Genomic DNA, 25,812 nt, shown 5'->3' on the forward strand with positions numbered 1-25,812 from the left:
AATATTAAATTTATTACCAGTCATCGTAACCAAAGTTTACAATTGTTATTAACGAAAAATGTCTAATATGCATTTTCATTTAGACTGTTTTTCCAATGAGCCATTACTCTTTAATCCTTTAGTTTTTTTCGAACTACAGCTATGAATTACCAGCTGTAGCAAAAGTTTAATGCAGAGTTTGGATAAGACTCCAGAGAACTATAGTTTTAACCTAATTTGAAACTTATTATTAAAATTAAATATACATTTCAACCATATAATATTGTTACTAGAACTGTGCTAGGGATGTTTCGTCATCAAGTCATTGGTCCACTGCTAGACGTAAGCCTCCCCAAGTGCTCGCCATCGAGATCTGTCTTCGGCTGCTCGCATCCAGCTCTTGCCACCCATCTTGCGCAGATCATTACTCCACGGGGCCTGAAGATGTCCTAATAATGCTTACAATTAATCAATCTTCTAAGATAACCACTGCTTTTTAAACAAAGGCCGCACTCAAGTTGTAGAATAAGATCTCGGTTTGCTCAAATTATAATAGAATTTCTTATTTATAAATTATGAATTATTATACTTCGTTTCGAGTGAATTAATTCTTCTTTTTATGCAGAAGTCTCTTATTATGTTTCTTTTATTGAGAACAAGCTATACTAGCGCCAATTTTGTAGTTGCCAGCCTCAGTTGTAATAATGTTTGATGAAGTAGGTAGTAGGAATAAAGAGAACGACTACTGACTGCATTTTTGTAATAAGTAGTTATGATGCTGATGATCGAAATCGAATACTCTTAATTACGGTCAGCATCAGTTACTGACCCTTTTTTTTTGCTGGAAAGCCGGGGGAATCCTCATCTGCACCCGCCCCTTTGGGGGAGCATCAAAATAATAACCTGAGGGGCTGCCAGTTAGCAGTTTTTATTTTTACGGCATGCATTGTCTGTCACAACTGTAATTGTAATCTGACAAGTCTGTCAGTCGACCACCGCAAGTGTCCGCAATTTGACTGAACCGCAAGAGGTTACCATCGACACAAAACTTGATACAAAAATTACGATAACAATAAAAATATACCACAATGACTACTATTAGGCCATTTATGTGTGAAGATATGTTAAAATTTAACAACGTGTACGTCTAAACCTTTATTATAAAATAGTGAAATGTTTGAAGTGACAACTGAAATTTCAGAAAGGTTAAAATTACTTTTTATTTTTGTTTTAGAAACTTAGACCCTCTGACTGAGACTTACGGGCTATCATTTTATACCCAGTACTTGGCACATTGGCCTGAATACTTTCAAGTTGTGGAATCACCTAGTGGAGAAATAATGGGATACAGTACGTATTTGTTATTGTTTATGCTATGAGTTCATTTAAACATGGACAATATTTTTATTGACAAACAATTATTTCATTTCAGTTATGGGCAAAGCAGAGGGCCACGGTGACAATTGGCATGGACATGTTACAGCATTAACTGTGGGTCCTGAATATAGAAGGCTAGGACTTGCCGCAACACTTATGAATATTCTAGAAGATGTATCAGAGAAGTGGGTCTATTCATATAAGGGGAAAAAACCTTTTTAATTCTGTATAACTGACTACTACTACTTACTGAAATGTAAAACATGTTTTTTTTTTGTTTACAGGAAAAAGGCTTACTTTGTTGATTTGTTTGTCAGAGTGAGCAACAAGGTGGCAATAAATATGTACAAAAATCTGGGTTACATAGTGTATAGAACAGTATTAGAATATTACTCTGGTGATCCTGATGAAGATGCTTATGGTAAATATAATTATATCAATATATGAATGGGTTTTTAAACTAAATTCTGTATCAATTTTTGAGTTACAAAACTGATTTGATTTGCAGATAAAGGATTTATTTGTTTTAATCTAGTCCAAACTAATATTATAAATGCGAAAGTAACTCTGTCTGTCTGTCTGTCTGTCTTTCTGTCTGTCTGTCTGTCTTTTCTTCACGCCTAAACTACTGAACCGATTTGTGTGAAATTTGGTACAGACATAGTTTGAAACTTGAGAAAGGACATAGGATAGTTTTTATTACAAAAAATAAAAATAAAAAATAAAATTTATTACGGACATACTATATAATAGTGCCATCTATTGGTCAAATGTCGAGCTGTTCCTATGCTCCGTAGATAGATGGCGTTAATCGCGCAATGGTGTCATTACACGTGTTCGGTTCAGGTTATTGTTTTAATTCATCGGAAAATCCATCAGAAAAATGTAAATAAACAGTAAAAAGGTGTAAAAAAAATAATATTAATATAATAAAAGTTTTACTACAAAGAAAATGCTCTAACGGAGTATAGATAATTCTATTAGTACTACGCGCAATGGTGTCGATCGTTACACGAGTTCGGTTCATGTTGTTTTAATTCATCGGAAAAAAGTAAATAAATAGTAAAAAGGTATGAAAAAAATAATAAAATAACATATAAAAAATATAATACTACTTTTAGTACAAAGAAAATGCCCGAACGGAGTATAGATAAATAATCCGAGTTGTCACTATGGTCGATAGATGGCGTTGGGATCGAAATAGATCGCGCTATGGTTTCGTTACACGCATTTGGTTGGGTATCGGCCGAGCGCTTCGGTACCGTCGTGGTAAAATTGTATTGTCGGTTGTATGGTCGTTTATGTGGATTGGTCCTGTTTCGTAAATTCTAAATTGAGAACCTCCTCCTTTTTTTGCAGTGGGTTAAAAACTTTCTGCTCAAAGTAAATTTACGGACGAAGTCGCGGGCAAAACTACCCAAGCTAAAAATGCGATAATAACTCTGTCTATCTGTCTTTCCGTCACGCCTAAACTACTGAACCGATTTGGATGAAATTTGGTTCAGACATAGTTTGGAACTCGAGAAAGGACATAGGATAGTTTTTATCCCAAAAATCCTGCGGGAGCGGGAACTTCTCAAAAATCCCGCGAGATCGGGAACTATGTGAGTAAAAGCAAAAATCTGCCGGAAGTCACTGTTCCACGCGAACGAAGTCGCGGGCAAAAGCTAGTCTAATAAATAAAACAGTGTATGTTAGTTATGCATTACAAACCTTTGTTTCTTTCCAGATATGAGAAAAGCCTGTTCAAGAGATGTGAATAAAAAGAGTGTAGTACCCCTTACACATCCTGTTAGACCAGAAGATGTTGACTAAGAATAAAAAGTATTTATTATAAGAAATGGTTTTTTATTTTGTAATATGTGATTGATGAACTTTACACTAATTATTTTCTTTGTCATTATTTTTATCTGGTGGAGTTTGGCTTTCTTGTTCTGGCTCTTCATTCTGTTCCTGCTCTTGTTCTTCATCTTCAGGTTTCTCTTCTGACTCTGAAGGTTGTGTGACTTCTTTCTGTTTGCGCCATTGTTTCGCCGCAGCAAGCAACTTAAGATTAGGCCTAACCATTTCATCTTCAGGGAATATGTAATCAAATACCTCTTCCCAGCCTTCTTCGACACCCCCTTCACTAATAATCTTCTGTCTCTTTTTGACTCTTCTGGGCATTTTAGCCATTACCTTTTCTAGTTTTTCTTCTTCTCCAATTTCTGTTTCGAAATCTTTCCAAGCTTCTAGAAGAAGTACTCTGGCTTCTTTTTCTCCAGCACTTCTGAGGCTGTCGTTAGCACGTTCATACACACGCCTTGCTAACTCAACATTAATATTATCAGCATTTTCGGCATTCAATTCAAACTTGGCATAAGATAACCATACTTTGACATGAACAGTCCTTTCTAACAATCTTTCATACAGCTGTCTAGCTTTCTCAGTCTCTCCTTGCTGTACTTCAAAATCTATATAGCTCTTCCATAATAGTTCAGGCATGTCCAGTCTTGGCTGCCCAACAGCAATTTCATATATTGATCTTGCTCTGTCAATGTCTCCCAGTAATGTTTCTAATTCAGCAAATTTGATCCATGTTATACAGTTTTCAGGACCATATTCCAAAAACTTCTGATATAAAATTCTACACCTATCAAATTCTCGCAATTGGATTTCTAAATCAATGTAACCCCTGTAAAGTTTGTCTCTGGGACAAATACCTAAAGCCATACCCAAGGTTTTTCTTGCTTGTTTCAAGTCTTTACATCTGACTTCAAATTGGGCATACATGAGCCATATTTTTGAGAAAGTGAATATTTTATGAGGGATTAATTCTAAACATGTCCTGTAGACTTGTCTTGTTCTCTCAGCATCTTCAGATTCCAACTCCTCATACAGTGCATAGTTAATCCACAAATAGATGTAGCGTCTCCAAAACTGTTTATCTTTGGATGGTGGTACATTGGCAATGGCTCTTTCATAAGTATCACGAATATCATCTACATTGCCTTCATTTTCAACAAGTCTTATATAGTCAAACCAGGCATCATAGTTAGTAGGATTTTCAATTACTTCTTGTTCATACATGTACTTTCTTTTGTTTACAATGACATCTTCAATGCCTGATCTGTCACCATATTTCTTTTCATGGATTGTGTAGGCTTTGTACAATTCCTTGTTTCTATCTTTTGGAATATGATCTAAAGCATATTTATAAATAACTCTTGCCCTGTCATGTTCCTTTTGATTTTCTTCAAACCTTGCAAATGCAATGAACATTCTTTCATCAAGATCTTCATCTCCAAAGAATTCAACAGCTCTTTCAAAGACTTTTCTGGCTCCATTAATGAAGCCATGATTTTCTTCAAACTTTGCATATTTAATCCAGTTTTTCACATCGGGGTGCACCATGACAAATCTTTCGTAAATCTGTCGAGCCCTATCTAATTCTTTGTATCGTAATTCAAAATTGATGTAGGTTTGCCATGCCTGTTCATCTGGTTGCCATTCCATCCATCGCTCGAAGACCTGAAATTCAAAATTGTGAATATTGAATTACATATTTCACTTGTTTCTTTCTTCCTGAAGTAAAATTTCACTATAACTATTACATACCTGTCTGGCACCTGCAACATTTTCTAACATTTCCTCCATATAGGTGTACTTGTACCAGAATTGTGACACCCTGGGTAATATAGTGACTGCTCTGTCCCACAAATTACGAGCATGATTAACTTGTCTGTTTCTCATTTCCATTTCAGTATATTTCAACCTGAAAATAATTAAATACATTAGAATTAATATAAGGTTTCTTAACTCAGTTCTTGCTTCATCATTCCCCTGCTCTATCTCAATTATTATTTGGGCTCATGTCTTCTCCTTCCATACCTTTCTATCTGACGTCATTTCACAAGAAACATTCTTTGCAGCCATATCATCTTTCACACAATCCATCCATCTTTTACTCAGTTCTTGCTTCTGTTGCTAAATACAAAAATATAAAGAAAACCTTACCATAAGGTAACATTTCTGTGGTCCACATCAAGAGCTCGCTCATATATAGATCTAGCTCTCTGGACTTGCTTTTGTGATTCCTCCCACTGAGCATATTTAAGCCAATTTCCAATAACCTGTAATAAAAATATTATGCATTATTCAGAGAGGTGAACCTAGCTTGGTTTGGTTAATAGTTTGTGTAAGCTTCATCAACATAGCCATTCAATAATCAACATTAATACAAAAAAGAATGCTACTAGAACCAAAAATGAAATAATGTTGACAAGTTAAAGGTTGGTTCTTGACCCTCATTACAGGGTACATGTTATACTCACAAGTCTATTTTTACGAATATTATCCTCAAATGCTTTTCTTTTACGATGTTGATAGTCTCTTAGTTCTTCTGGATCAGAGATTTTTTGCTTTGGTGGTGGTGGTAAAATTTCCAAATCCCTCTCTTTGGCTTCTCTCAGAAGCTGTTCAGCCGTAATTTGTATTTCAGCAGGCGCTTTGTTTTTTACCTGTAATTACATGCGTAAAACGTTATTAAGTAAATATTAATATAGGTTAATTTCAGATAGAGCAACAAAACAATGTTTACCTTAGCCACTTTCGGCATTTTAGTAGTTTTGCCGTCCATGTTTATAATGAGACTGAAATAAGGTACTTATAAACAGATATTCTTTTAGAGCTCGATCGTATTTTAATATAAATAATCAACAGTAAATGCAACAGTTCATCACCACTACACCAAACTTTTATCATAGACTAAAGACGTTTTAAGTCATGAATGTCAAACGAGTTTACCACGGAGCACGGTGGGCTGAAAATCGGCTTTCATGGACATAGGGACTTAAATTTGAAAGTGCTTGTTTTTATGCCGGATATCGCTTCTATTAGTGATTACTATGTACGAAAATGAACCCCAGCTAATTCTGCCCAAAATCGAAGGAAATATTAATAATTTACGAAAAATTTGTATGAAGCTTGTATGAAAAATCGAATTATTTCCAAAACGGCATGTTTAACCGTAATATCCTTGGAGGTGGTCATAGTGCTAATTATTTATGATTTTTTGGTTGCCGATTTAACGAAAAATTTAATGCCGTTTTTTTTTAAAAAATCGTCAAAATATTTTTATTTATTTTTACATGTGAAACGACCCCTTTTAGTATCAAAGATGAAAATTTCGATATTATATTAACCCATCTATTAACAACAAACATAACAAGAACAATAAAATAAAAAATGCTGTTTTTAACACATGTTTACTAATTTAAAAAATAAAAAAACCACATTATCAAACTCTTCTTTAGGTAAGTTATATTATATACAAAATAATTTAATTTTAGGAATTATTACTAAGCATTTGTAAAAAAAGAAAAAAAGACAATATATAATTAAATATTACAAAAAAACCCGACCACATTCAAATAAAAATTTACTTATATGTACATATATAATTTTTCTACATATTTTCCCTGTCACTCTCGTTGTCAGACTCCAATTCTGAGTCAGCATCCAGATTGGATATATCCAAAAATCGAACTCAGTTTCCTGACATTGAATTAAGTCGAGAGTTTCAGCAAAAAAGCTCTGCTTTTTCTTGGCATTTAACTTAGGCCTTTGTGCACTTAGCAAAGGATCCGAAGAAACAACAAGCATATTTAAAATGTCCTGATTGGAATCCTGCCTGCTTCTTTTTCGCGAATGATGTTCTCGAAACCTCCCAAAATCTTTGTTTCGAGACTCTGAGGCTTCTTCCGAGAGAGTCCCAATCGGCACAATATTATTTTTTTCGATTATGTCAGCCCCATGGATTAATAATTTATGAACCGTTGACGACATGTAGTACCAGTCGTACAATAATACGTACTTTTCTGCTGTTTTGTGGGCATAATCTCTAAATTTTATTATATCGACCTGCTCTCCAGATGTAATTGCTTGTAAAATTACAGCAAATCTTTTGATGAGGTCTTCATCCAAACCGGTTATAACTGCGGTTTTGTTAGGACACTCAAAGAATTTTCTTGCAGTATTCCTGTCATTGGTGGTTCCCGAGCCTTGTTTTAATATTTCAATTAAAAGATAGAGCTCATCTTTGAATTTATTTTGTATTACTTTCTTCCTTGTCTGTAGCCATGGGTTCGTCCATAAAATGTTGTCTCCATCTGTCAGTTTTAGTGGCACCAAGGATGTCATGAAAATGCTCGAGCCGTCTTCCTCACCCTCTATTTTCTGCTTGTATCGGCTTTGGTTAGAAGCACCATCAAATCCCCACTTGGATATCAGCTTCAACTGCTTGCTGTGCTCTTCGTTAGAAAGGCTTTGAAGAATTCTTCTAACTGTGAACGTGTGGGTGTACTATAAACATCTGGCAACTTCTTCGGAGATATAGGACGGATTGTATTTTATGTTACGTGTACTTAAAAGGCTGTGTTTTTCAACATACACAATAAAAGAAATCGTTTCTTATGTAAAAACAAATAAAAATATTTTGACGATTTTTAAAAAAAAAACGGCATTAAATTTTTCGTTAAATCGGCAACCAAAAAATCATAAATAATTAGCACTATGACCACCTCCAAGGATATTACGGTTAAACATGCCGTTTTGGAAATAATTCGATTTTTCATACAAGCTTCATACAAATTTTTCGTAAATTATTAATATTTCCTTCGATTTTGGGCAGAATTAGCTGGGGTTCATTTTCGTACATAGTAATCACTAATAGAAGCGATATCCGGCATAAAAACAAGCACTTTCAAATTTAAATCCCTATGTCTATGAAAGCCGATTTTCAGCCCACCGTGCGGAGGCGAGGTTCATTTTTTGTTATCTCAGCTCGACACCTATGATTTTGAGATAATCCTTTTATTGCCAGACAAAATGCTAGGCTGAGAAATAAAAAAATGATTCAGAATTCAGCATTCATCAGTAAAGCACTGTTTTTACTCCTATAAATCAGTTTTAATAAATACACTCTAAAAACTAAAACTAAATAAATAACACTCACATAACCTCAAATTGTCATTCCGCCTTTAACTTTGAGCTCTAAAATTTTGGAGGGCTATTTTAAATAATTGACAATATAATAATGTTATAATTTTATGAATAAGAAAGAACTGAAAGAAGTATTGTTATTACCAATTAAGTGCTACAGCCCGTTACTATCTTTAATAATGTTTTCTTCCTTGACTCGTACGTTTTCTTCACGTAGCTCATGTAAGTTTTAACTCTTATATTTATTTTATTTAGTATTTACTACTTTAGGTGATTATGTATATTTATGAAACAGAAACATTTCCTTATAAACCCATATTGATAAAGGTATTATTTGTACGTCTATTTGTTTATTTCATACTGTTCCAGATGCTAAGTTGGCTACAAGATTGTATAATCAAAAGGTTCTACATGTAAGAGAGAAACAGCCTGACGAACAAATAGAATACATAAGGACAATAGAGAAAAATACACAAAATTGGGTTTCAGTTAAAAATGAAATTCTATCAAAACGAGGCAATGTTAACCAGAAGAACATTGATTCAGTAATGTTAAAATCCATGACCACCGCAAGGAACTTTGATGCTGCATTGTCATTTACGAAACATTTACAAAGTTCAAGTGAAGAATTGCCTTTAGGGACCATTAATAGCATCTTAGGCCTCTACTATGAAATTGAAAAGACAACAAAGCTTTCAAAAGACCAGAAAAAGTTCATTTTAGATTCATACAAGAATTTGTATGATAAATATAAAGTGTTGGACTATACAACTTGTGAAAAGCTACTCCATGCACTTTGTATTATAAATGAATGGGAAAAGGCATTAAAAGTTTTAAATGACATTCATTTAAGCACTGTACCCTCACATTCAGCCTATAGTACTTTAATAGCAACCTTCTTTAAACTAAATAAAAAGAAAAATGCTTTTCTCTTAATTGAGGAGAGTCTTCAACATAAGAGGCCTCTCCAAGAGAATGCATATGAGGAGTGGATGAATTACATTTTAAGGAAATTTAAAGATAAAAAAGTAATAGCAAAGCATATGGATGACCTTTTCTCTCATGTAGCAAAGTATTGTGCAATTGTGCCTTTGCAAACTGCCAACAAGTTAAAAGAATTTTACAGCTCTATGAATTGGGATGCACAATTTTCAAGGATAAAAAAGGTTGAGTAAGTGATTCTTTGTAGTGTTAATAAATAAACATTTCAGACTAATAAATTCTCATTAACATGGTATAGTGGGTATCTAATTTTTAATATTTCTTTTAGTGGGGAGTGCTCGAGCTGCAAAGTAAAGTTGGAACACCTATCATTATCAGATGAAGAATTTAACACACTTCAGAAAAATGTGAAGGAAAAGCTAATAATGGGATCAGATTTATTTTTAAAAACTTCACCTCAAGAGTTAAAACGGTTTTTGGATTTTATAGAGGCAACGGCACCCTATGATCTTGTTTTAGATGGTCTAAATATAGCATACAGTGCTGGCATGACGCCCCATAGAGAAAAGCTGTTTTTATTAAATAATGTAATTGACCATTTTCTTAAACACAAGAAGAGAATATTACTTTTAGGCAGGCAGCACATGTTGGGGTGGCATAAAAAAAGTTTAGACCAAATCATGAGGAAAACATGTTCTTTCTTCACTGAAGATATGTGAGTATTAATGTTCATTATCAGTTGGAAACAATAACTGTTAAGTAAAATTTAATTGAAGCTGTGTCTAGTCCCAAACATTACACATCCAAAAATGGTTATAGTAAATTCATCCCTATGTCAATAGTGTAAGGTTCATGTTTCTTTGAATCCTCTCATTTTTATTTTCAGTGTAAGTAATGTGATACCTTGCATTTGATGTTGTATTGACTTTATTTTTCTATACCTTTGCAGATCTCAAGATGACCCTTATTTCATAACAGCTGCAATATTAAGTGGTCCACATACAGACTTGGTATCTAAAGACTTGTTAAGAGGTCACTCATTTCAGTTACAAAATGAGAGCTTAAGACTGGTTTTCAAAAGATGGCAGTGGCAGCATCAATGGATGGTGTTTCTCAATGTCCATAAGGGGTTTGTTGTACAGGTAAAATAATATATCAACTTTAAAGCTTATCTTCAGTGTAATATAGACCATAGTTACTTTACCTAAGATCTGTTTTCATTTCAGCCACCTCTAACATTCACACCATGTCCTCAAAAGAAGGACGATACTTGGCATCTACCGTTCAATAACGAAGTTATATCATCAACAGCCCAGGTCAATGACGGGACTCCAGATTTATACAGCTGGATATGTTTACGGCGTAAATAAATTGTGAATAGAATAATTTAGTGTTTTATTTTTTTGTGAAAGTTGTCTGTGCCACCTACACTTAATCTATACTTACTACTATTATGCTGAAGTAATTGTTAATTTGTTTGTCTGAACGGGTTAATGTCTGGTCCAATTTGAAAGACTGTCAGTTTTTGATAGATTTTAGTAGGAGTAACTGAGAAGCAGTAACTACATCTGTTACAAAAACGCGGAGATGATGCGTGTATCGATTCTTAAATTATTTATACGATTTTAAAAATCATAACTTATTTTCATAACCACGAGGACGAAGTCGTCTGTACTTCGGATGCAATTTGCCTTTTCATTATCCAGTGGACACTGGACTATGTAAAACGAAAAAGGTTTTAGCCAAGTTTTCGTTTTAAACGTCAACAAATAAAGTTATTCACTTGTCACAAAAGCGTCGCACAAGACACCTCGATGCATTTCTGGTTCACAATCTATTAAATTTCTAGTGATATATAATCTAATGCAACCATGCCCACAGCCTCTAAAAAACTTGACCCGAATGCCTCTAAGGAGAAGGGGAAGGGCTCTAAGGCCGACCTCACGTCTCGGTCCGAGCAAAATGTTAAGATCATGAGGTTGGATTCAGGTAATTCAAGTTTTGTACGCGGTTACAAGCAGAGTTCTTTAAAACCGGTAGATAATAGTAAAATGTATACAACCGTTAGGTATCTAGGAACACGCTTATCGTTAGATTTTAAAGAAATTCCATTCTGCTCAGTTTGTCCTTTTACGGAAGACTGACATTAACGCCTGGGTTTAAAAATGTGTAGTGTTATGGAGACGGAGTATGCATAAATGCGTAATTTATGCATACTCCGTCTCCATAACACTAGGAAGGTGGTTGAAGTAAAAGTATCTATCAGGATTTACTTGGCCCAAAAAATCGATAAAGACTAGATTGCATTCGTATTCGCCTCAAACAGTCCTTTCATTGTGCATTACTGTTAACTTATGACCACAGATTTGGATAAGTCTTGACAAAATAGGTACTATAGTCAACTAATTCGATCCATCGTTTTGCCAGAGGGTGGAAAGATGTCATCACGTCTTCGACGAAATATGGAAAGAGTAGAGATGTTGGCGAGGCCCAACTCTCGACGGCTCCGATCGCTGTGGGATGAGAAATGTGCCATACTGCCGCGCGAACGAAGAGATAAAATCAAGAGCGCTTTGGAAGAAGACTATTTTCTTAGTCCTGAGTATGAATGTTTATACAATTTGAAGTTATTTACGTTTTTACAAGATTTTGAATATTTTTTTAATAACTAGGTACAGTAGGCACTACTCCCGCAAAATAATTTACCTATAACCAATTTTGAAATAGTAACTTTCCTAACCGGTGGATTTAGAGGCTTTCAATGGTAACAAAGCCCATTTTATGTAAAGGTCTTTTGACAATTGTCCCCGCTATAGCGTAATCAGTGTCCTAATGGAAAAAGGTACCGTTTGTGAATGCTCATTCATGTGTGGTCTGAGTTTATGGTGAAATCTGGTAGGTATAGAACATGAAATTCGTTTTATTGACTGCAACACGATGTAGAGCTTGATATGCCTACTGATTGTATTAATACATGTCCAGAAATGGGTTCTGAATGTAAGGTTCGTGATTTTGCCCGCTGAACCCAAATATTTTATTTTGACTGGATTTTTTTTGACATAGTTATGGCTTAGTTATACATACATAATAATATTACAATAACTATAATGCCATACTCGAGAATTCGGCATTCTCATTTTTTTTTTATATTTATAAATAAATACACCTACTCTTCAACACAGACAGACCGAACAATACTTCCAAGCTTTGAACGAGTCTGCGAGACGTTGGTCCGGCCCTGGAGGAATGGTGAGCCGCAAGGAGCACGCCGATCGCAACAAGGAGCTTCGCCTGAGACAGAAGTGGCTGGTCAACTTCAGTGCTCAGGTTTGATGCCATATCCAACGATCTTGAACTAGCTGCGGGAATCTGTATTTAGCTATGACAGAGTAAGACGTAGTTTTCCAGAATGCTTAGCGAGAGACCAATAAGTTCACTACTTTCATTTACCCATATTTCTATTGATGAAGCAACTATATTGGTTCTTAAAAAATCATCCGTGGTTGAACAAAACAGGTTTAATGCTGAAAGAGGACTAATTAGGTGGATATAGCTTATAAGTCCTTGTATCTAGTTATTAAAGTGGATTTATTGAAAATTTTCAACTGTTAAAACAAGGCATGTTTTGGTTACAATTCCCTCTAGCGGTGCATTTTGTGTTTAGGTTGCGTACCGTCTATGTGATTACATTGCTAAAGGACAAAAGGAAATGTTGGTCTCCAACCGTTTGAGAAGTATTGCCGATGTTGTGCTGGAAAGAGTTGCGGAAATCCTAGGTCAGTAAACGAATACTAAAACATGAGTACCTAATTATAATCCCACTTCCTGATCAATTATCGGTTTTAATGTTTATGAGCTAAACGCCACTATAACAGTAAAACAGTACCTAGTAGATGCAATGAGTGTCTCGACTACTTTCTTCTTTCACCTCTTTGTTTTTTCCTTTTATGATTAATCTACACCATCTTTTTATGGTCGCAGGGGACAGGTACTCAGGGTAGTTACATACCTACACGTACGTAGCTCGTAGGTATAATAACAAGAAAGTTACAAAACAATCCTTTCTTAAGCGTGTATTAAAATCTCCTACTTATAGTTTCCCTTTAATTGAGAAAGAGACGCTACTTTCCGGTAATGCGCCGTCTCTTTCACAACTAAAAGAGTCTTAAAAAGCAGATGTTGAAATTAATGACTGTATAGGTGAGCCAAAACCTTCCCGTACGAACCCGGGTCGCCTTCCCCGCTTCATGGTGGCGATCTCCGACCGTATCGCGGTCTGGATAGAGAACGCCGTCTACCGAGCTGATGCACTGGAACCTAATGATGGCAAGGGCCCAGATGAACACATGCGGCTTGATGCTGAAAAACCGCTCATATGCTGAACACACAAGTTTCAAGTTGGAGTGAGGGGTGAGTGTGTAGGACCTATATGTTGGATGTATGATCTAATTAATGTTTTATTTAATTTTGAATTTTAATACTTTGATTGAAAGTTGCTTTTTAAAAGTTTTAGGTATCATTTGATCTTGGTAGCATACCATTAGAACTAGTTTCTTCCGGTAATTATGTAGTGCTTTGTTTTTTTTATCGTGCGATCGAAGTCCAACATGAATGAGATTACTTCGACAAAACGATAAAAAAGAATCAACAGACAGATGCTTTCATATTTTGTGGTCAACATAAATTAAGTAAGTTACGTAATTAAGGGTATAAGAAAAGTAATTCAGACAACATTTCTAGAATTATCTGTGTTGTGACCCTCTATCTGCAGCAATAAGTGTTATTAGGTACTGCTTTAGAAGACTATTCTTTCCAACAATCTTATATAAGTGTCTAGTCCAAGTGTCTAACTGTCCAACACGGTAATTTATACAACAATTTATGTGAAAGACAGTAGCCTAGTTTCGTTAAACGGCATAATATCAAAGTTACGGATTTTATATCAACAGTAAAGTTTTCTTTGATTATAATTTTATCTCAATAAGGATGCAAGTATATTATATGTAATTTGGACAGGAATGGATTTCCTAATACGCTGAAATAACCAATATTATAGTTCGAGCCTTGCTCCTTCTGAGACAGTTTCCTGGAAAAGGGAACTTATTTATTTATTTATTTGAAGAAGAAATAAAACTAAAAATGAACCACAAGCAAAGCAAAGCAAAGATTTGGAAAGCAAAGATCGATAAACTTCTCCTGATTTCCCACGACCGAGAAAAGTCTCCCAAATTTCTTAAAATGTAAGATAAATATCGGTTAGTACAATCAATTACGTACCCACATACCTACCTATTCATAAGTTTATATATCGCATAACTTCATACAATTACGAGTACATATTCAATTAAGAGACTTCACAAGTTCTATATTGAATTATGGATTGCTGATCACATAAACAAAGAGTCCTTAATGAAATGCACCTTCATACCTTTGTGTTACATTACTGTGAGCTCGGCGAATGACTAAATTATGAGGAACGCCTACATTTCGATCCAGTTATGTATAATTATATGGTCAACCTCGGGCATATACCTGTCTTTACCGACGTTAATGATTTTAATTGACACTTTTATGTATTTTGCACTTGTTTTAACTGTATATTATGAGATTAGTAAAATAATGAACTCAAGCTTTTGATATGTACTGCAAATGTAAGCTTACTTACTACCTATACAATTTATTTTTGGATGACTGCAACGTAATTGTAATTATTCGGAAAAGTCAGTTATCGTAAAAACTACCGGACTAAAGCCAGATAGGGTCAGACAAGTGTCTTTAAATGTTAAAGGAATTCAAAATAAAGATTAATTTTTTAGTAGAGCGCCCTCTGCTAAAAGCTTTCGCATTTTCCAGAATGAAAGGACGGCAAAATTGACTCGATGAAGAATGACAAGCAACAAATACGAAACCTTTCATAAAAAATGACGAGAAAAGGTTCTCACCTTCTTCTTTTTGAAGTCGATTGAAAAGGAAGCAGCCTTTTTAAAATTTTGTTCCATCGGGATCAAATAAGTTGTCAGAGAGAATGTGCCCTACAATCTTTACTCACCACCTCATGTAAAATTCATTAAAATAATAAAAGGGTACCTAATACATAAAGTGTCAACTTTTATCTATTCATAAAGCTCGGAGATAAACATTTCTTGATGGCCTTCAAGGGCCCTATATAATGCTAGTGCCTTCCTTCAGTCAGTATAGTTGCACTTAGAAGGTTTGTCAGTTCTAGTGAGATCTACTCCATCCATCAAAATGAAATACTTCGTGAGTATATAATATGTGGACAGTAAACAATCAGAGAAATCATCGTTCTCTCTCAGCCATCAGCTATTTACGGTTTGATGCGGTCTGATTTTCTCAATTGAAAATCCTATTTCTATAAATCCACGGAGAAGAGCCTTTAAATCTGAGACACATAAAGATTTAAACCAGCCTCCTTTAAATAATTTTTCATCTTTTAAGCTGGTACATTTGCTGGTACATATTTTAGCTGCCTGTCAAAAACTATCATGAATATCGAAGGCAATCAAAAAATATACAGCAATTAGTAAATATTTTTCTTATGGTTCCAGCTGGTTTTCCTGGTCGTCTGCGTGGCGCTGGCTGCTGCATCGCCCCAGTTCATCGCCGCTTGGCCAGGATATGCTGGCGTTGTTCCTGCTACTAGGGTCAGTACATCATCTGGAACCGAAAATCATTTCTGAGACCCTCTTTATGATAAGAACTCTGCTTATCCGCTCTTAAAAACTTTGGTCGTTACCATCCCAGAGGTCACGACGGACCTTGAGCTACCTCTTAAAGAACACATTTGAGCAGTCTCCAAAAAAAAATCAGTTTATTAATTAATTAAATCTTGGTTTGGTATGCTTTCGTTGATATTAGACTTCGTATTTAACTTCCTATCATTCCTCACACAGCGCTTCCTCTTTACATAATATTATGTCCGCACAAGTAATACCGATATCATATGTTACCTACAGTGTATGAAGGTGGAGCTTCCTACCATCACTCATTGCGTCATATTAAGTATAACTTTTTCTTTATTAACGACCTTTTTTGTTTGACAGACTGTCGTTGCCGGTCCTACTGTTGTGAACGATGTTGGCGCCCGCTTCTTCGCTCCTGGTTATGCCTTTGTCTAAACCGTCCCGTCCCTCGAATCTTACGCAATTCGCACTTTGTCCATTGGCCCGCACTTGAGTATAGTATGTAATACAGTATATTAACCTTTAAATTAAAAGTATCGTCTGTATTCTTTTGTTTTATTACCCTGAACACATTCCGATTTTTCACGAAAGTTCACAGCTACCTAACTAGTGAAAATCGTAATGTTCTTTTACGATGTCTACAGCTCAGAATATATGCAAAATAAAAAGTTAATAAAACAAAAAAAAAAGGAGTACAAAAATGTAAAGATAAACCTTTTGATTTGCTTTCGTAATTGCTAATTTTTGCCCAGAAAGGGTATGACGAATTGGTACATGTAATCTGGTTTTTAACACGTCATTTGTGGCTGTCTCTTATGTGACAAATCATTATGACATAATCTCAAAATCTGCTTTACACAGCCACAATCTGTCACACAACCAGTCCGTTGTTGGGCAGATTCTTAATCACGTCTCTGGAAAACTGGTTTCAATTTTGTATGCGAAAACCCATTTGTCAATTTAGTTAGTAGGTAATCAATAAAATAAATAAAAACATCTCACAGCAGTGCACTCATGATCTCCCCGTTCTTGTAAAATATTTCATTACCGCTCTGCTCCAATTAATTATAATACCTTGTTTAATAAATGGGCTATTAAGTATTCAAATATTTTTTCTAATCGGACCCGTAGTGCCTCAGCTTAGAGAGCTCAAACAAACAAACTCTTCATCTTTATAATAAAAGTAAAGATTTATTCTTATAAACGGAGAGCATAATTACTTAAAAGTATAATCTTTGAATTTAGTCCTTACTTAATTGATATTTATATATTTTAACAAAAACATTTATGAATTCAAATCAAAACATTGTCCTAAAAACATTGAACAGTGGACACTGTTACCAACGACATAGTTTTTCAGGTTTTTTGTTAATTCAATTAAATCACGTTCGTTTAGAATAACGTGTTGGTTATGATTGATTGATTAGAAGGGCCCATTGATTATGTAAATCAATAACGTAACTCGAAAGAAGCAATGGACTATGATATCAATCAGAATAAGCTTAATTTATTATGCACATGTAATTGTATTATGACGAATAACAGCAATGAACAAAGCTTTATTATAGCTATTCGTGGTATGCTAGATCTTAGAGATTAGGTATGTTAAAGTTACAGAAATAATAGAGTTTGAGAGATTACAAATCTGTCGTTTGTTTTTACTCAAACATGTACTTATTATGTTATTAGTACAAAGAATGAAGCTTGTATGTTTTTGCTTGAAAGTCCTTTGTGAATCCTGCTTATTTTTCCGTATATGCCTATTTGTATGTGTTAAACGTAAGTAATGTAAACTTCCAATAACTACAGTAGGAGTGGAGGGCTACCCCTCGGATTTGTATGTGGAGTATTTTTTTGGTAAGGCTCAGAAATCACCACCAGATTGAAAATCACCCAATTCTCGTTTTCGGAAGTGGGAAGGGTCAATATCTTACTACCCATAGCCCTGGACTGGCGAAGTATGCGCCCAAATGAGCTTGATCACACGCATTTAATGTTTACCGTCATCCCCTGTACCATCCGCGATTGCGGCTATAATATGGTATCTACGAGTATACTTGAGCTGAGCACTTGAACGAAAGTTTTGAGCGAACTCTTTAGCCAGAGTCTCGTATCTTGCCAGTAACTCTGTTAAAACAATTGAAGCCTGTGTTCAGGCTTACTTCAGCTGCACGGATAGTCGAGTGGTTAAGTTCACGCCAAACCTAACGGCGACGTTTCGCTGGTTCGATCCCCACGTAGGATTTAAGACGTTTGTGTAATCCACGAATGCTTGTCCTGAGCGGAGGTGTATTTGTGCATGGACGTTACTTTTTAATGATAACTGAATATGCTGTAGACAGCTTTTCTAATTTTCTAATTGGCAGGCTTCCAGACTGGGCATTATGTTAACATGTTTGGTGAATCTTATCGAGGACAGGAAATAAATATTTAACGAAGTAAGTTTCAAAATAAAACGCAACGTTTATTTATTTAACTGAGTGAGTGAATTATGCAAGAAGCAATGCACAAATGCAGGACAAAAAAATACAATGAAGAAACTTGCACACAATGTAAAAAATATACAATCAAGTAAAGGGCATATGTTCCAATACACCTTATCAGATAACGTCCACAAGCTAACTGAAACCAGTAACTAAGTCTCTAAGGAGCTTGATGACAGACTTGTCCTAATAAATTATTATGCGCACCATATCTGGAGCGAATAATTAATCTCCGCGCATTTTTCCGGACTGAGGGCGTACCAGCATCTCTTAAAGTAATATATTTCAAGATGTGGAAGCGAGAGGCCGCTCTACGTCTTGTAGCGTTCCATCTCACTTCCACTAACGAATACTTTAAGAAGTTGCAGTTACCAGGTATTTACCTATTATATTTTCATTAGGTATTCAGATAGGCTAGTCTGACCTTGGGAGGGTCTAGGGCCGTGTGTCTTGGCTTGACGACCTTCTAGGGTGGTATATATGCGTCTGCCTTCCGTCAAACGGTATAGTTTGCACTTAGAAGGCTCAAGAGCAGTTCTAGTGATATCTACAAACACTTCAATCAAAATGAAATACTTCGTGAGTATTGTTTTATTGTATCAAATAACGTGAAATAAAAAATCTATCAAATTTCCTTTTTCGCTCAACTCAATGTTCTCATTTCAATTCAAGAAGCCTAGAATATACCTTATGATTAAAATTAATATGCTTGCCAACATCATTGTTTTAAAGAGTTGTAAAAGCTTTCTTTTTTATTTAAATGATTACAAACGGACTTCGGAAATCTAATACTACCTACGTGGGATCAAGTAACTAACTAACAAGTAGCCAAAAAAATATTTAGCCCATCCAACCTCTTACAATTTGTATGTTTTTTTCCAGCTGGTATTCTTGGTCGTGTGCGTGGCTCTGGCCTCCGCTGCCCCGCAGTTCTTTGCCTGGCCAGGATACGCCGGCTTTGCTCCCGCTACCAGGGTGAGTTACCTCGCCTCATATTACTGATTTGGTATTATTTTTATATTTAAACTTTTTATGTCTGCTATCCTGAGCTATTTATTGACATTCTCATGTTACAGCTGATGAATATTGTCGATAATAACGGAAAAGTTAGAAATGAAGACTTTTTATTATCCATTTGTTGCCATTTGACATGATGCAACCTTCTTGCGACATTAAACTAAATAGCGTTGTAGCTAGTTCTAGCTAGCTAGTTCTATTCACTGAATAAATAGTAGGCCGTCTTTCTACCACAACAACTTAGCCAAAGGGTGCTAGGTCCCCAGTACCAAGAACTCCATAACTCTTCAAAAATTCCAAGTTAATCCTCATGTCTTCTGTTTTCAGACTCTGGTGGCTGGTCCTACTGTGGTGAACGGAGTCGGTGCTCGCTACGTCGCCCCCGGCTACGTCGGCCCCGCCTTCATTTAAATACTCATTCACTCCTCGCATACAAGCACCTTGCTCAACAATTGGTTTTTGAAATCTTTGTAAATAATGTTCTGTAAATAAATTGATGATATGTGTAGATATTTTTTAATTTCTTTCTATTGAAACTTATAAGATTATGCGTATTGAATCTGGTGAACTTTAAATCTGCAGTGAGATAGCAAGGCTGAAGAGTAATTTGTTTGGCTAAGCCCGGTAATTTGAGGAACAACTGGTTCGGCTTGTCATATTTTGTGAAGTATACTTCGTTTAGCTAGCAATATGGAAGAAAACGCGAACAGGTGCGCTAAGTGGTTATAAATCTCTACTAGTAGGACTTCTAAAAATTTGACTTTTGCACATTTTGATACAGAACCTGGATCTAATTAGCTCGTAAACCAACTATTGCCTATTGCTCGTCATCACTTGAGTGACCAAAATATCTAAGTCCCTTTAAAATAAAAATAAATAACCATTAAAAATTGCTTCCAATAATTTGAATATCGACCGTTACAGTTACTGCATTTTGTGTCCATGCACCGCGATTCGCGAGTCGAAGTTTGAGTTGTCAACCGAATACTCGAAACAACCAATAAGCGTACTGCCAACTGCAGTATAATCAGAAGGACAGAGTTGGATGAACTTTATCACGACCATGCAGGTAACATGAGAAAGTTATGTTTTATAGTAGAAATTGTCTCGTGTCGTGACGTCACTAACTCGAATACATTAACATAGTTTATGATACAAAAGTATTCGAGGAATTTCAACATTTTCTTCGGAGTTGTGTAATACATATTTTATCTAAGTTCAGCTATTTATTGCTGGTTGACTTTATTCTGATATTCAGTTTCTAAGTATAGGTTTGACTGGCCAGTCTGAGAATCAGTTGTAAATGCTAAGTTGATGGTTAAACACAAACATTTCACATAGATATATGTTTATAGTTATACAGAGTGATTTATTAATGCTCACTCGTGGAATTTTAGTGTTTTTAAAAATAAACTGGTTTCAAGATTCCCGCGGCTCTGGATCAGGACCTGGAATCGTTGAAGAAGCCCTAGGTGTTTTAAGTCAGTGAGAAAAAAACTGGTATACTTTATACTGGTATTTGGAGACAATGATCAAGAGTGGTGGATATGATGATTAAAAATTCTAGACGGAGCTAATTAAAAAAGTAAATTACGTAAACATTTTTGCATTTTACGCTCATTAATAAGCGTAATTATATGAAACTCTACCAAACTGAATAATTACTACATGCAAAAACACTGTCATTTGTTGATCTTTTTACTTAATTTTAACAGTGGTTAGAGATTACAATGGATTAAAATATAACCAGGGTCTTACCGTAACGTCATAAAGTATAGGGTGTGGAAGAGATGCCGCTCTACGCCGTGTGTAGCGTTGTCTCGTTTCCATAACCATAATATTACCGTTAGACCATCAGGCTTTAGACGTGTAAGACAAACGCTCGCATCGTTAATAGACATTTTGCATACATTTAATCGATTTATACTATCGTAAAGAAGCAGTTATCTACGGAAGCAGGTACTCTTTTATTTGCCCAGACCGAGTAAAATCAATGCAAATCCAAACAAAAAGAAACTGGACGCAATAACCACGGCTAATCAAAAAGGTAAAAAACAATTTACAAGTAAACGTTATTTTACTTCACGCAATAAAGGTACTGTTTATTACGTATATTATATAACTGAATGTAATTTAGAATTAAAATGATGTAAATTTTACCACTCGTAACCGTGTCGTCGACTTAGTGATAGTAAAAGTGGTCTGTCTTGAAAAAAAAAGATTAAAACAGCCGGCGAACTGGCTGGCAGCGATTTGCGGACGTAACGATCTCATTCGATACAATCGCAACGAACTTTAGGTATAATTTTAACAATAGCTTTTAAAGAATTAATTTGTCAATTGTTTTTTTTATCTAGATAATTTAGTTTTTTCTTGTAAGTTTTTTTTTATTTAATGTGGCCTGTATCTTTATAATGCAGAGCTTTTTAATTTCGTTTTCAAATTGGTAAGTAACTGTTGGAGGGTTCAATCTATACATCTTTTATTACGTAGTATGGAGTTAACTCAAAACATACCATTCGTAAATGTACTTGAAATAATGAAGTTGTTATTACGGATTTTTAACTCTTGTAAAATTCATGAGTTCGAAATAGTTTTTTTCTCATGTTTCTCATGTGGCCTTAGTTTTTATTTGAGCGCAGACTATAATATTTATCAAAGAACATGCCTCTAAAAGATGGAAACAGCTTCTAGTAAGACCTTTCTCGCGCCACACTGTCTAGCAAAATTGTTACGTAGGTACACGAAACAACCATTTCTTTAAGATAAGTAAGTATTTATTTAGATCCAGTAACGTGTGACTAATATTAAGATTACATGGATTTACGTTTATAAAATGAAATATTTCAGCGTTATCTTCTTCTAATATATAAAATTCCCGTGTCACGATGTTAGTCCTCCGAAACGGCTCGAACGATTTTTATGAAATTTTGTATTCATATTGGGTAGGTCTGAGAATAGAACAACATCTATTTTTCATACCCCTAAGTATTAACGGTTGCTCACACAAAAAAAAAGTTACTTTTTGGACGATTTTTTTTTTTATAATGTGGCATTAAAAAATACATACAACTAGAAATAATTTATTAGGCAAAACAATGTTTGCTGGGTCAGCTAGTGGATCTATAAATGTTATATTTTAAAACAAACCTTCTTTGTTAACTTCGATCTATGATGCAAACGTCAACTTAAAGTGAAGTTCAAAATCGTGATTTATAAAAAGTCTATTCACATTATGACTAGTAACCTACCACACCTCTTACGACTTCGAATACCTCATAAAAGTATTTAACCATCCCGATTCAATAGTTTTGACACGGCCTACGATGCTATCCAATTAACAAGTAACAAAAAATCGAATGTACTCGGTACAGAAATAATAGATTCGTATCTATACGTAACGGTACTTATATCGATACTCGAGTATCAAACTTATACCGATATTAGTAATAGAAGATACGGGGAAGACGGGTTGTACAATGGTATATAGAGAGTTTTCGAAGACTTGTCAAACAAGTACAACTATTCCTTATTCCCACGTATCCAGTTATGCAATAATACGAGGATTTGGATGATTCAGCTTAGAAAGGCTTTTCGAAAGGCAACCTCTTTTATAACCTATTATATAAATTAGTGATGTATGTCAGAATCTATGTTGTTTTGTTGTGTTATAATTAGATAATCATTGTTTGAGTCATAGTTGTTCGAAATCGTAGAAAGCTCGCTTTTTAGTGAATTTTGTTAATTGATGATTCACTCATTTGAGTTGCTTTGTTATGTAGTAACTACATACAAAAAAACTTAAAGATAGCATAATGAACATATATTTTTCAATTCACTCTAGTTAGTGAGTATGCTTTTTAATCTTAATTTCTAATTGTATTAATCATAAGTTGAGTTTTTTAAAGTTCTTTTGGGAAATATTAATTGCGCAATATTTTATTCAGTCTTAATGTAAACCTACTTACATATATAACTTTAACTAGTTGAAAGTCATTGTTTGTAACAGAGTTCTCCTTGCTTAATTTTTGCGTGTTAACAATTCCGATATCACAGAAATGGTTGCTAATATCTGCGACACAGTTTTCCTTACTAATTTGGCTGTTAGTGCTAATTAATATAACTTGCTAATTTTTTCAATAAATTGTAACAATCTGTAATCATTCGGGTTTTGTGGAATGCGAAGTAAATAAATAAACCACTATTTTTGGATCCAATACATGATCCTGAATAAAAAAAAAAGATTTTATTATTAATTATATTTTTGAAACATACAATCGCAATTTCTTGTTATACAATATAAAGTAACGAGTAAGGCGTTACATTATTACTATAAATCTCTAATCGCATGTGAAAGTAACATTTTTCACGAATATAAATTCGACGTATAATAAATGATGATAATTTGCTATCTTTAATAAAAAGTTTAAATAAATCCATACACTTTTGAACCCCTACATAACACGTACGATGTTTCAAATCACTGTCGAGGGAAATATATATAAAATCTGAATTTAATTGCATCGCAGTCATTATAGAAAGCGGGTCGTATTATGTTGTAACAAAAATCTGCATGATCACGTGCGAGCTACATCGATCTATGCAAATAATTAGCTTAGATGTAGAACAGTGGTTAATTTCTTTTGAAATACATGATGCAGGTAGGTATGTGGAGTATAATAAAGGCTGTCACTAAAATAATGTTTGTGGTTGAATTAAAGAAAGATAACGTATTGTCATCTGGGAATCTGAAGTGAACTGAATATAAAAACGATGTAAAGTGGTCTCTTTGTTCCACAAAAAATAAAACCTGAGAAGCATCTGCTATCAGTTAAAACAAAGCTGATTGCAGAAAATCGTCTTCCCAGGCGAACTAAGTACGTTAACAAATGGGAATGGAGAACGTTGTTAATCACTATACTAAGTCAACTCATGGGAGATCAAGAAGACTCTCGACCACATCGGATAGGCCACGGCGTATGCCCAACGGTGGAACACTGTCGAACAAAAAGTACTGAATTATGAACAAATGTCAAATATACATACTGAACTCATTTTGAACTGTTTTGATAGTAGACGTTCGTGTTCAACTCTGTAGGGCTTATAATAATAAAATAACTAACTTACAGGTTTGGCGTCCACTCATAGGTATAAAATACTTGATAAGTGAAATAAATGTAAATAGATTCACATGAATTACCACTATTAATAAGGTTAAGTTAAATATATTCATTAGGAGTAAGTATTTAAATTTGCCCTAGATCTGAATAATACAATTTCCATACGGCAAAGGCCAGCCCTAACAACAGGTAAGATTGGTTTATTAATAAAGTAATGGATTCACTAGGCCTACATCGACAGTATAAATTATACAGGTTAGGTGACCACAGCTTCGTTAGGCCTAGGATATCAAGAGACTGACAGCTTCCTTCACAAACAACACTTCACTTATTGACAATGAAGATTTTTAAAATTCAATTTATCAGAGTCTACCTTTCCCCTTATCAGAGATGTAGACAATGGGGCACTTTTATGAGGAAGCCTTTATTTGCCTAATATTTGTAAATACGGTAGTAAGTACGTGTACATGTTTTACTAGACCTTTGGACTATTAAAAAATTAATAATTATTTAGACCTAAGCTTTCTATAATAATTGATGACTTCTCCTTTCGCGGGTCTGCTGGCAGAAATTTCTTAAGAAATAAGCAGTACCCTTGTACATTATTTATATATATTATTATGTTATATTACTTTTAAGACCTCTTGTGTATGTACATAAATTATTAAATAAATAAATAATAAATGTAAACAAAAACAGTAAAACAGGTTTATACTTATCAAAAGAAAAATACAATACCGATCTAGAAGTATTTAAGTACCTAGATCACTGAACCTAAAACAGTTTATCAAGCGGTATTATATACCGAAAAAGTGAACTAGTAAATGATTCTAAGAAATCTTAAATTTATTACAACCCACAAGAAAGTTTTAAAGATGCAACGCTACAAATATATAATGACCGTGAACTGTCCAGTAAATAAAACAAAAACTGGTGCAGATAAAAAATTGGGTCAAGCTTGCGGTGATTTTTCAAACGAAGCTCTGCAATGAACCGGTTTGCTACACGCAGGTCGATGCTAAGTCGTGCAAAACCTTAATGAATAATTGAATAAACAAAATTGCATTAAGAATCGGTGCATGACTAACAGGTATCCAGCAACCGCTTTCTAAGCAGTCGTAAAAATAGAAGGAGGTGACGTCATCCAGGCTGTTATGGTACTGGATATTACACCATTGTTACTATCTGATAAAAGGTATAATAGCTTAA

The 25,812-nt window shown here is 34.7% G+C and overlaps 4 protein-coding genes across 4 annotated transcripts; 3 read left to right on the forward strand and 1 right to left on the reverse strand.

Moving 5' to 3' along the window:
* Window positions 1–759: 759 nt before the first annotated feature.
* Window positions 760–3,197, forward strand: LOC113496070 (N-alpha-acetyltransferase 20). The gene is made up of 5 exons (XM_026875166.1): window positions 760–1,120; window positions 1,214–1,329; window positions 1,412–1,541; window positions 1,641–1,777; window positions 3,086–3,197. The coding sequence occupies exons 1-5, from the start codon at window positions 1,068–1,070 to the stop codon at window positions 3,169–3,171; spliced, it is 522 nt and encodes a 173-aa protein (XP_026730967.1). The 5' UTR covers window positions 760–1,067; the 3' UTR covers window positions 3,172–3,197.
* On the reverse strand, window positions 3,169–6,121 carry LOC113496069 (protein crooked neck). Its single transcript, XM_026875165.1, has 5 exons — window positions 5,936–6,121; window positions 5,670–5,855; window positions 5,353–5,468; window positions 4,954–5,110; window positions 3,169–4,866 (listed from the first exon to the last, which is right to left on the reverse strand). Exons 1-5 carry the CDS (start codon window positions 5,972–5,974, stop codon window positions 3,238–3,240), a joined length of 2,127 nt encoding a protein of 708 aa, XP_026730966.1. The 5' UTR covers window positions 5,975–6,121; the 3' UTR covers window positions 3,169–3,237.
* A 1,842-nt stretch (window positions 6,122–7,963) lies between these two features.
* On the forward strand, window positions 7,964–10,665 carry LOC113495851 (mitochondrial ribonuclease P catalytic subunit). The gene is made up of 5 exons (XM_026874845.1): window positions 7,964–8,559; window positions 8,707–9,508; window positions 9,608–9,994; window positions 10,229–10,421; window positions 10,506–10,665. The coding sequence occupies exons 1-5, from the start codon at window positions 8,445–8,447 to the stop codon at window positions 10,647–10,649; spliced, it is 1,641 nt and encodes a 546-aa protein (XP_026730646.1). The 5' UTR covers window positions 7,964–8,444; the 3' UTR covers window positions 10,650–10,665.
* A 377-nt stretch (window positions 10,666–11,042) lies between these two features.
* LOC113495852 lies at window positions 11,043–16,528 on the forward strand. Its single transcript, XM_026874846.1, has 7 exons — window positions 11,043–11,268; window positions 11,707–11,881; window positions 12,462–12,606; window positions 12,944–13,055; window positions 13,480–13,689; window positions 15,849–15,944; window positions 16,344–16,528. Exons 1-5 carry the CDS (start codon window positions 11,151–11,153, stop codon window positions 13,659–13,661), a joined length of 732 nt encoding a protein of 243 aa, XP_026730647.1. The 5' UTR covers window positions 11,043–11,150; the 3' UTR covers window positions 13,662–13,689; window positions 15,849–15,944; window positions 16,344–16,528.
* Window positions 16,529–25,812: the final 9,284 nt, after the last annotated feature.

Source organism: Trichoplusia ni, chromosome 7, assembly GCF_003590095.1.
Source record: "Trichoplusia ni isolate ovarian cell line Hi5 chromosome 7, tn1, whole genome shotgun sequence".
NCBI lineage: Eukaryota > Metazoa > Arthropoda > Insecta > Lepidoptera > Noctuidae > Trichoplusia > Trichoplusia ni.

What these genes read in the sequence shown, in the direction of transcription:
- LOC113496069 (XM_026875165.1), bottom strand. Translation starts at nt 5,974, where the DNA reads ATGGACGGCAAAACTACTAAAATGCCGAAAGTGGCTAAG. An exon ending in AAATGCCGAAAGTGGCTAAG is followed by an intron (nt 5,856 to 5,935) that starts GTAAACATTGTT and finishes ATGTAATTACAG; the next exon opens with GTAAAAAACAAAGCGCCTGC. An exon ending in ATATTCGTAAAAATAGACTT is followed by an intron (nt 5,469 to 5,669) that starts GTGAGTATAACA and finishes TTTTTATTACAG; the next exon opens with GTTATTGGAAATTGGCTTAA.
- LOC113496070 (XM_026875166.1), top strand. Translation starts at nt 1,068, where the DNA reads ATGACTACTATTAGGCCATTTATGTGTGAAGATATGTTAAAATTTAAC. An exon ending in ATGTTAAAATTTAACAACGT is followed by an intron (nt 1,121 to 1,213) that starts GTACGTCTAAAC and finishes TTTTTGTTTTAG; the next exon opens with AAACTTAGACCCTCTGACTG. An exon ending in TGGAGAAATAATGGGATACA is followed by an intron (nt 1,330 to 1,411) that starts GTACGTATTTGT and finishes ATTTCATTTCAG; the next exon opens with TTATGGGCAAAGCAGAGGGC.
- LOC113495851 (XM_026874845.1), top strand. Translation starts at nt 8,445, where the DNA reads ATGAATAAGAAAGAACTGAAAGAAGTATTGTTATTACCAATTAAGTGC. An exon ending in TCAAGGATAAAAAAGGTTGA is followed by an intron (nt 9,509 to 9,607) that starts GTAAGTGATTCT and finishes TATTTCTTTTAG; the next exon opens with TGGGGAGTGCTCGAGCTGCA. An exon ending in TCTTTCTTCACTGAAGATAT is followed by an intron (nt 9,995 to 10,228) that starts GTGAGTATTAAT and finishes ATACCTTTGCAG; the next exon opens with ATCTCAAGATGACCCTTATT.
- LOC113495852 (XM_026874846.1), top strand. Translation starts at nt 11,151, where the DNA reads ATGCCCACAGCCTCTAAAAAACTTGACCCGAATGCCTCTAAGGAGAAG. An exon ending in GACTATTTTCTTAGTCCTGA is followed by an intron (nt 11,882 to 12,461) that starts GTATGAATGTTT and finishes TCTTCAACACAG; the next exon opens with ACAGACCGAACAATACTTCC. An exon ending in AAGAGTTGCGGAAATCCTAG is followed by an intron (nt 13,056 to 13,479) that starts GTCAGTAAACGA and finishes ATGACTGTATAG; the next exon opens with GTGAGCCAAAACCTTCCCGT.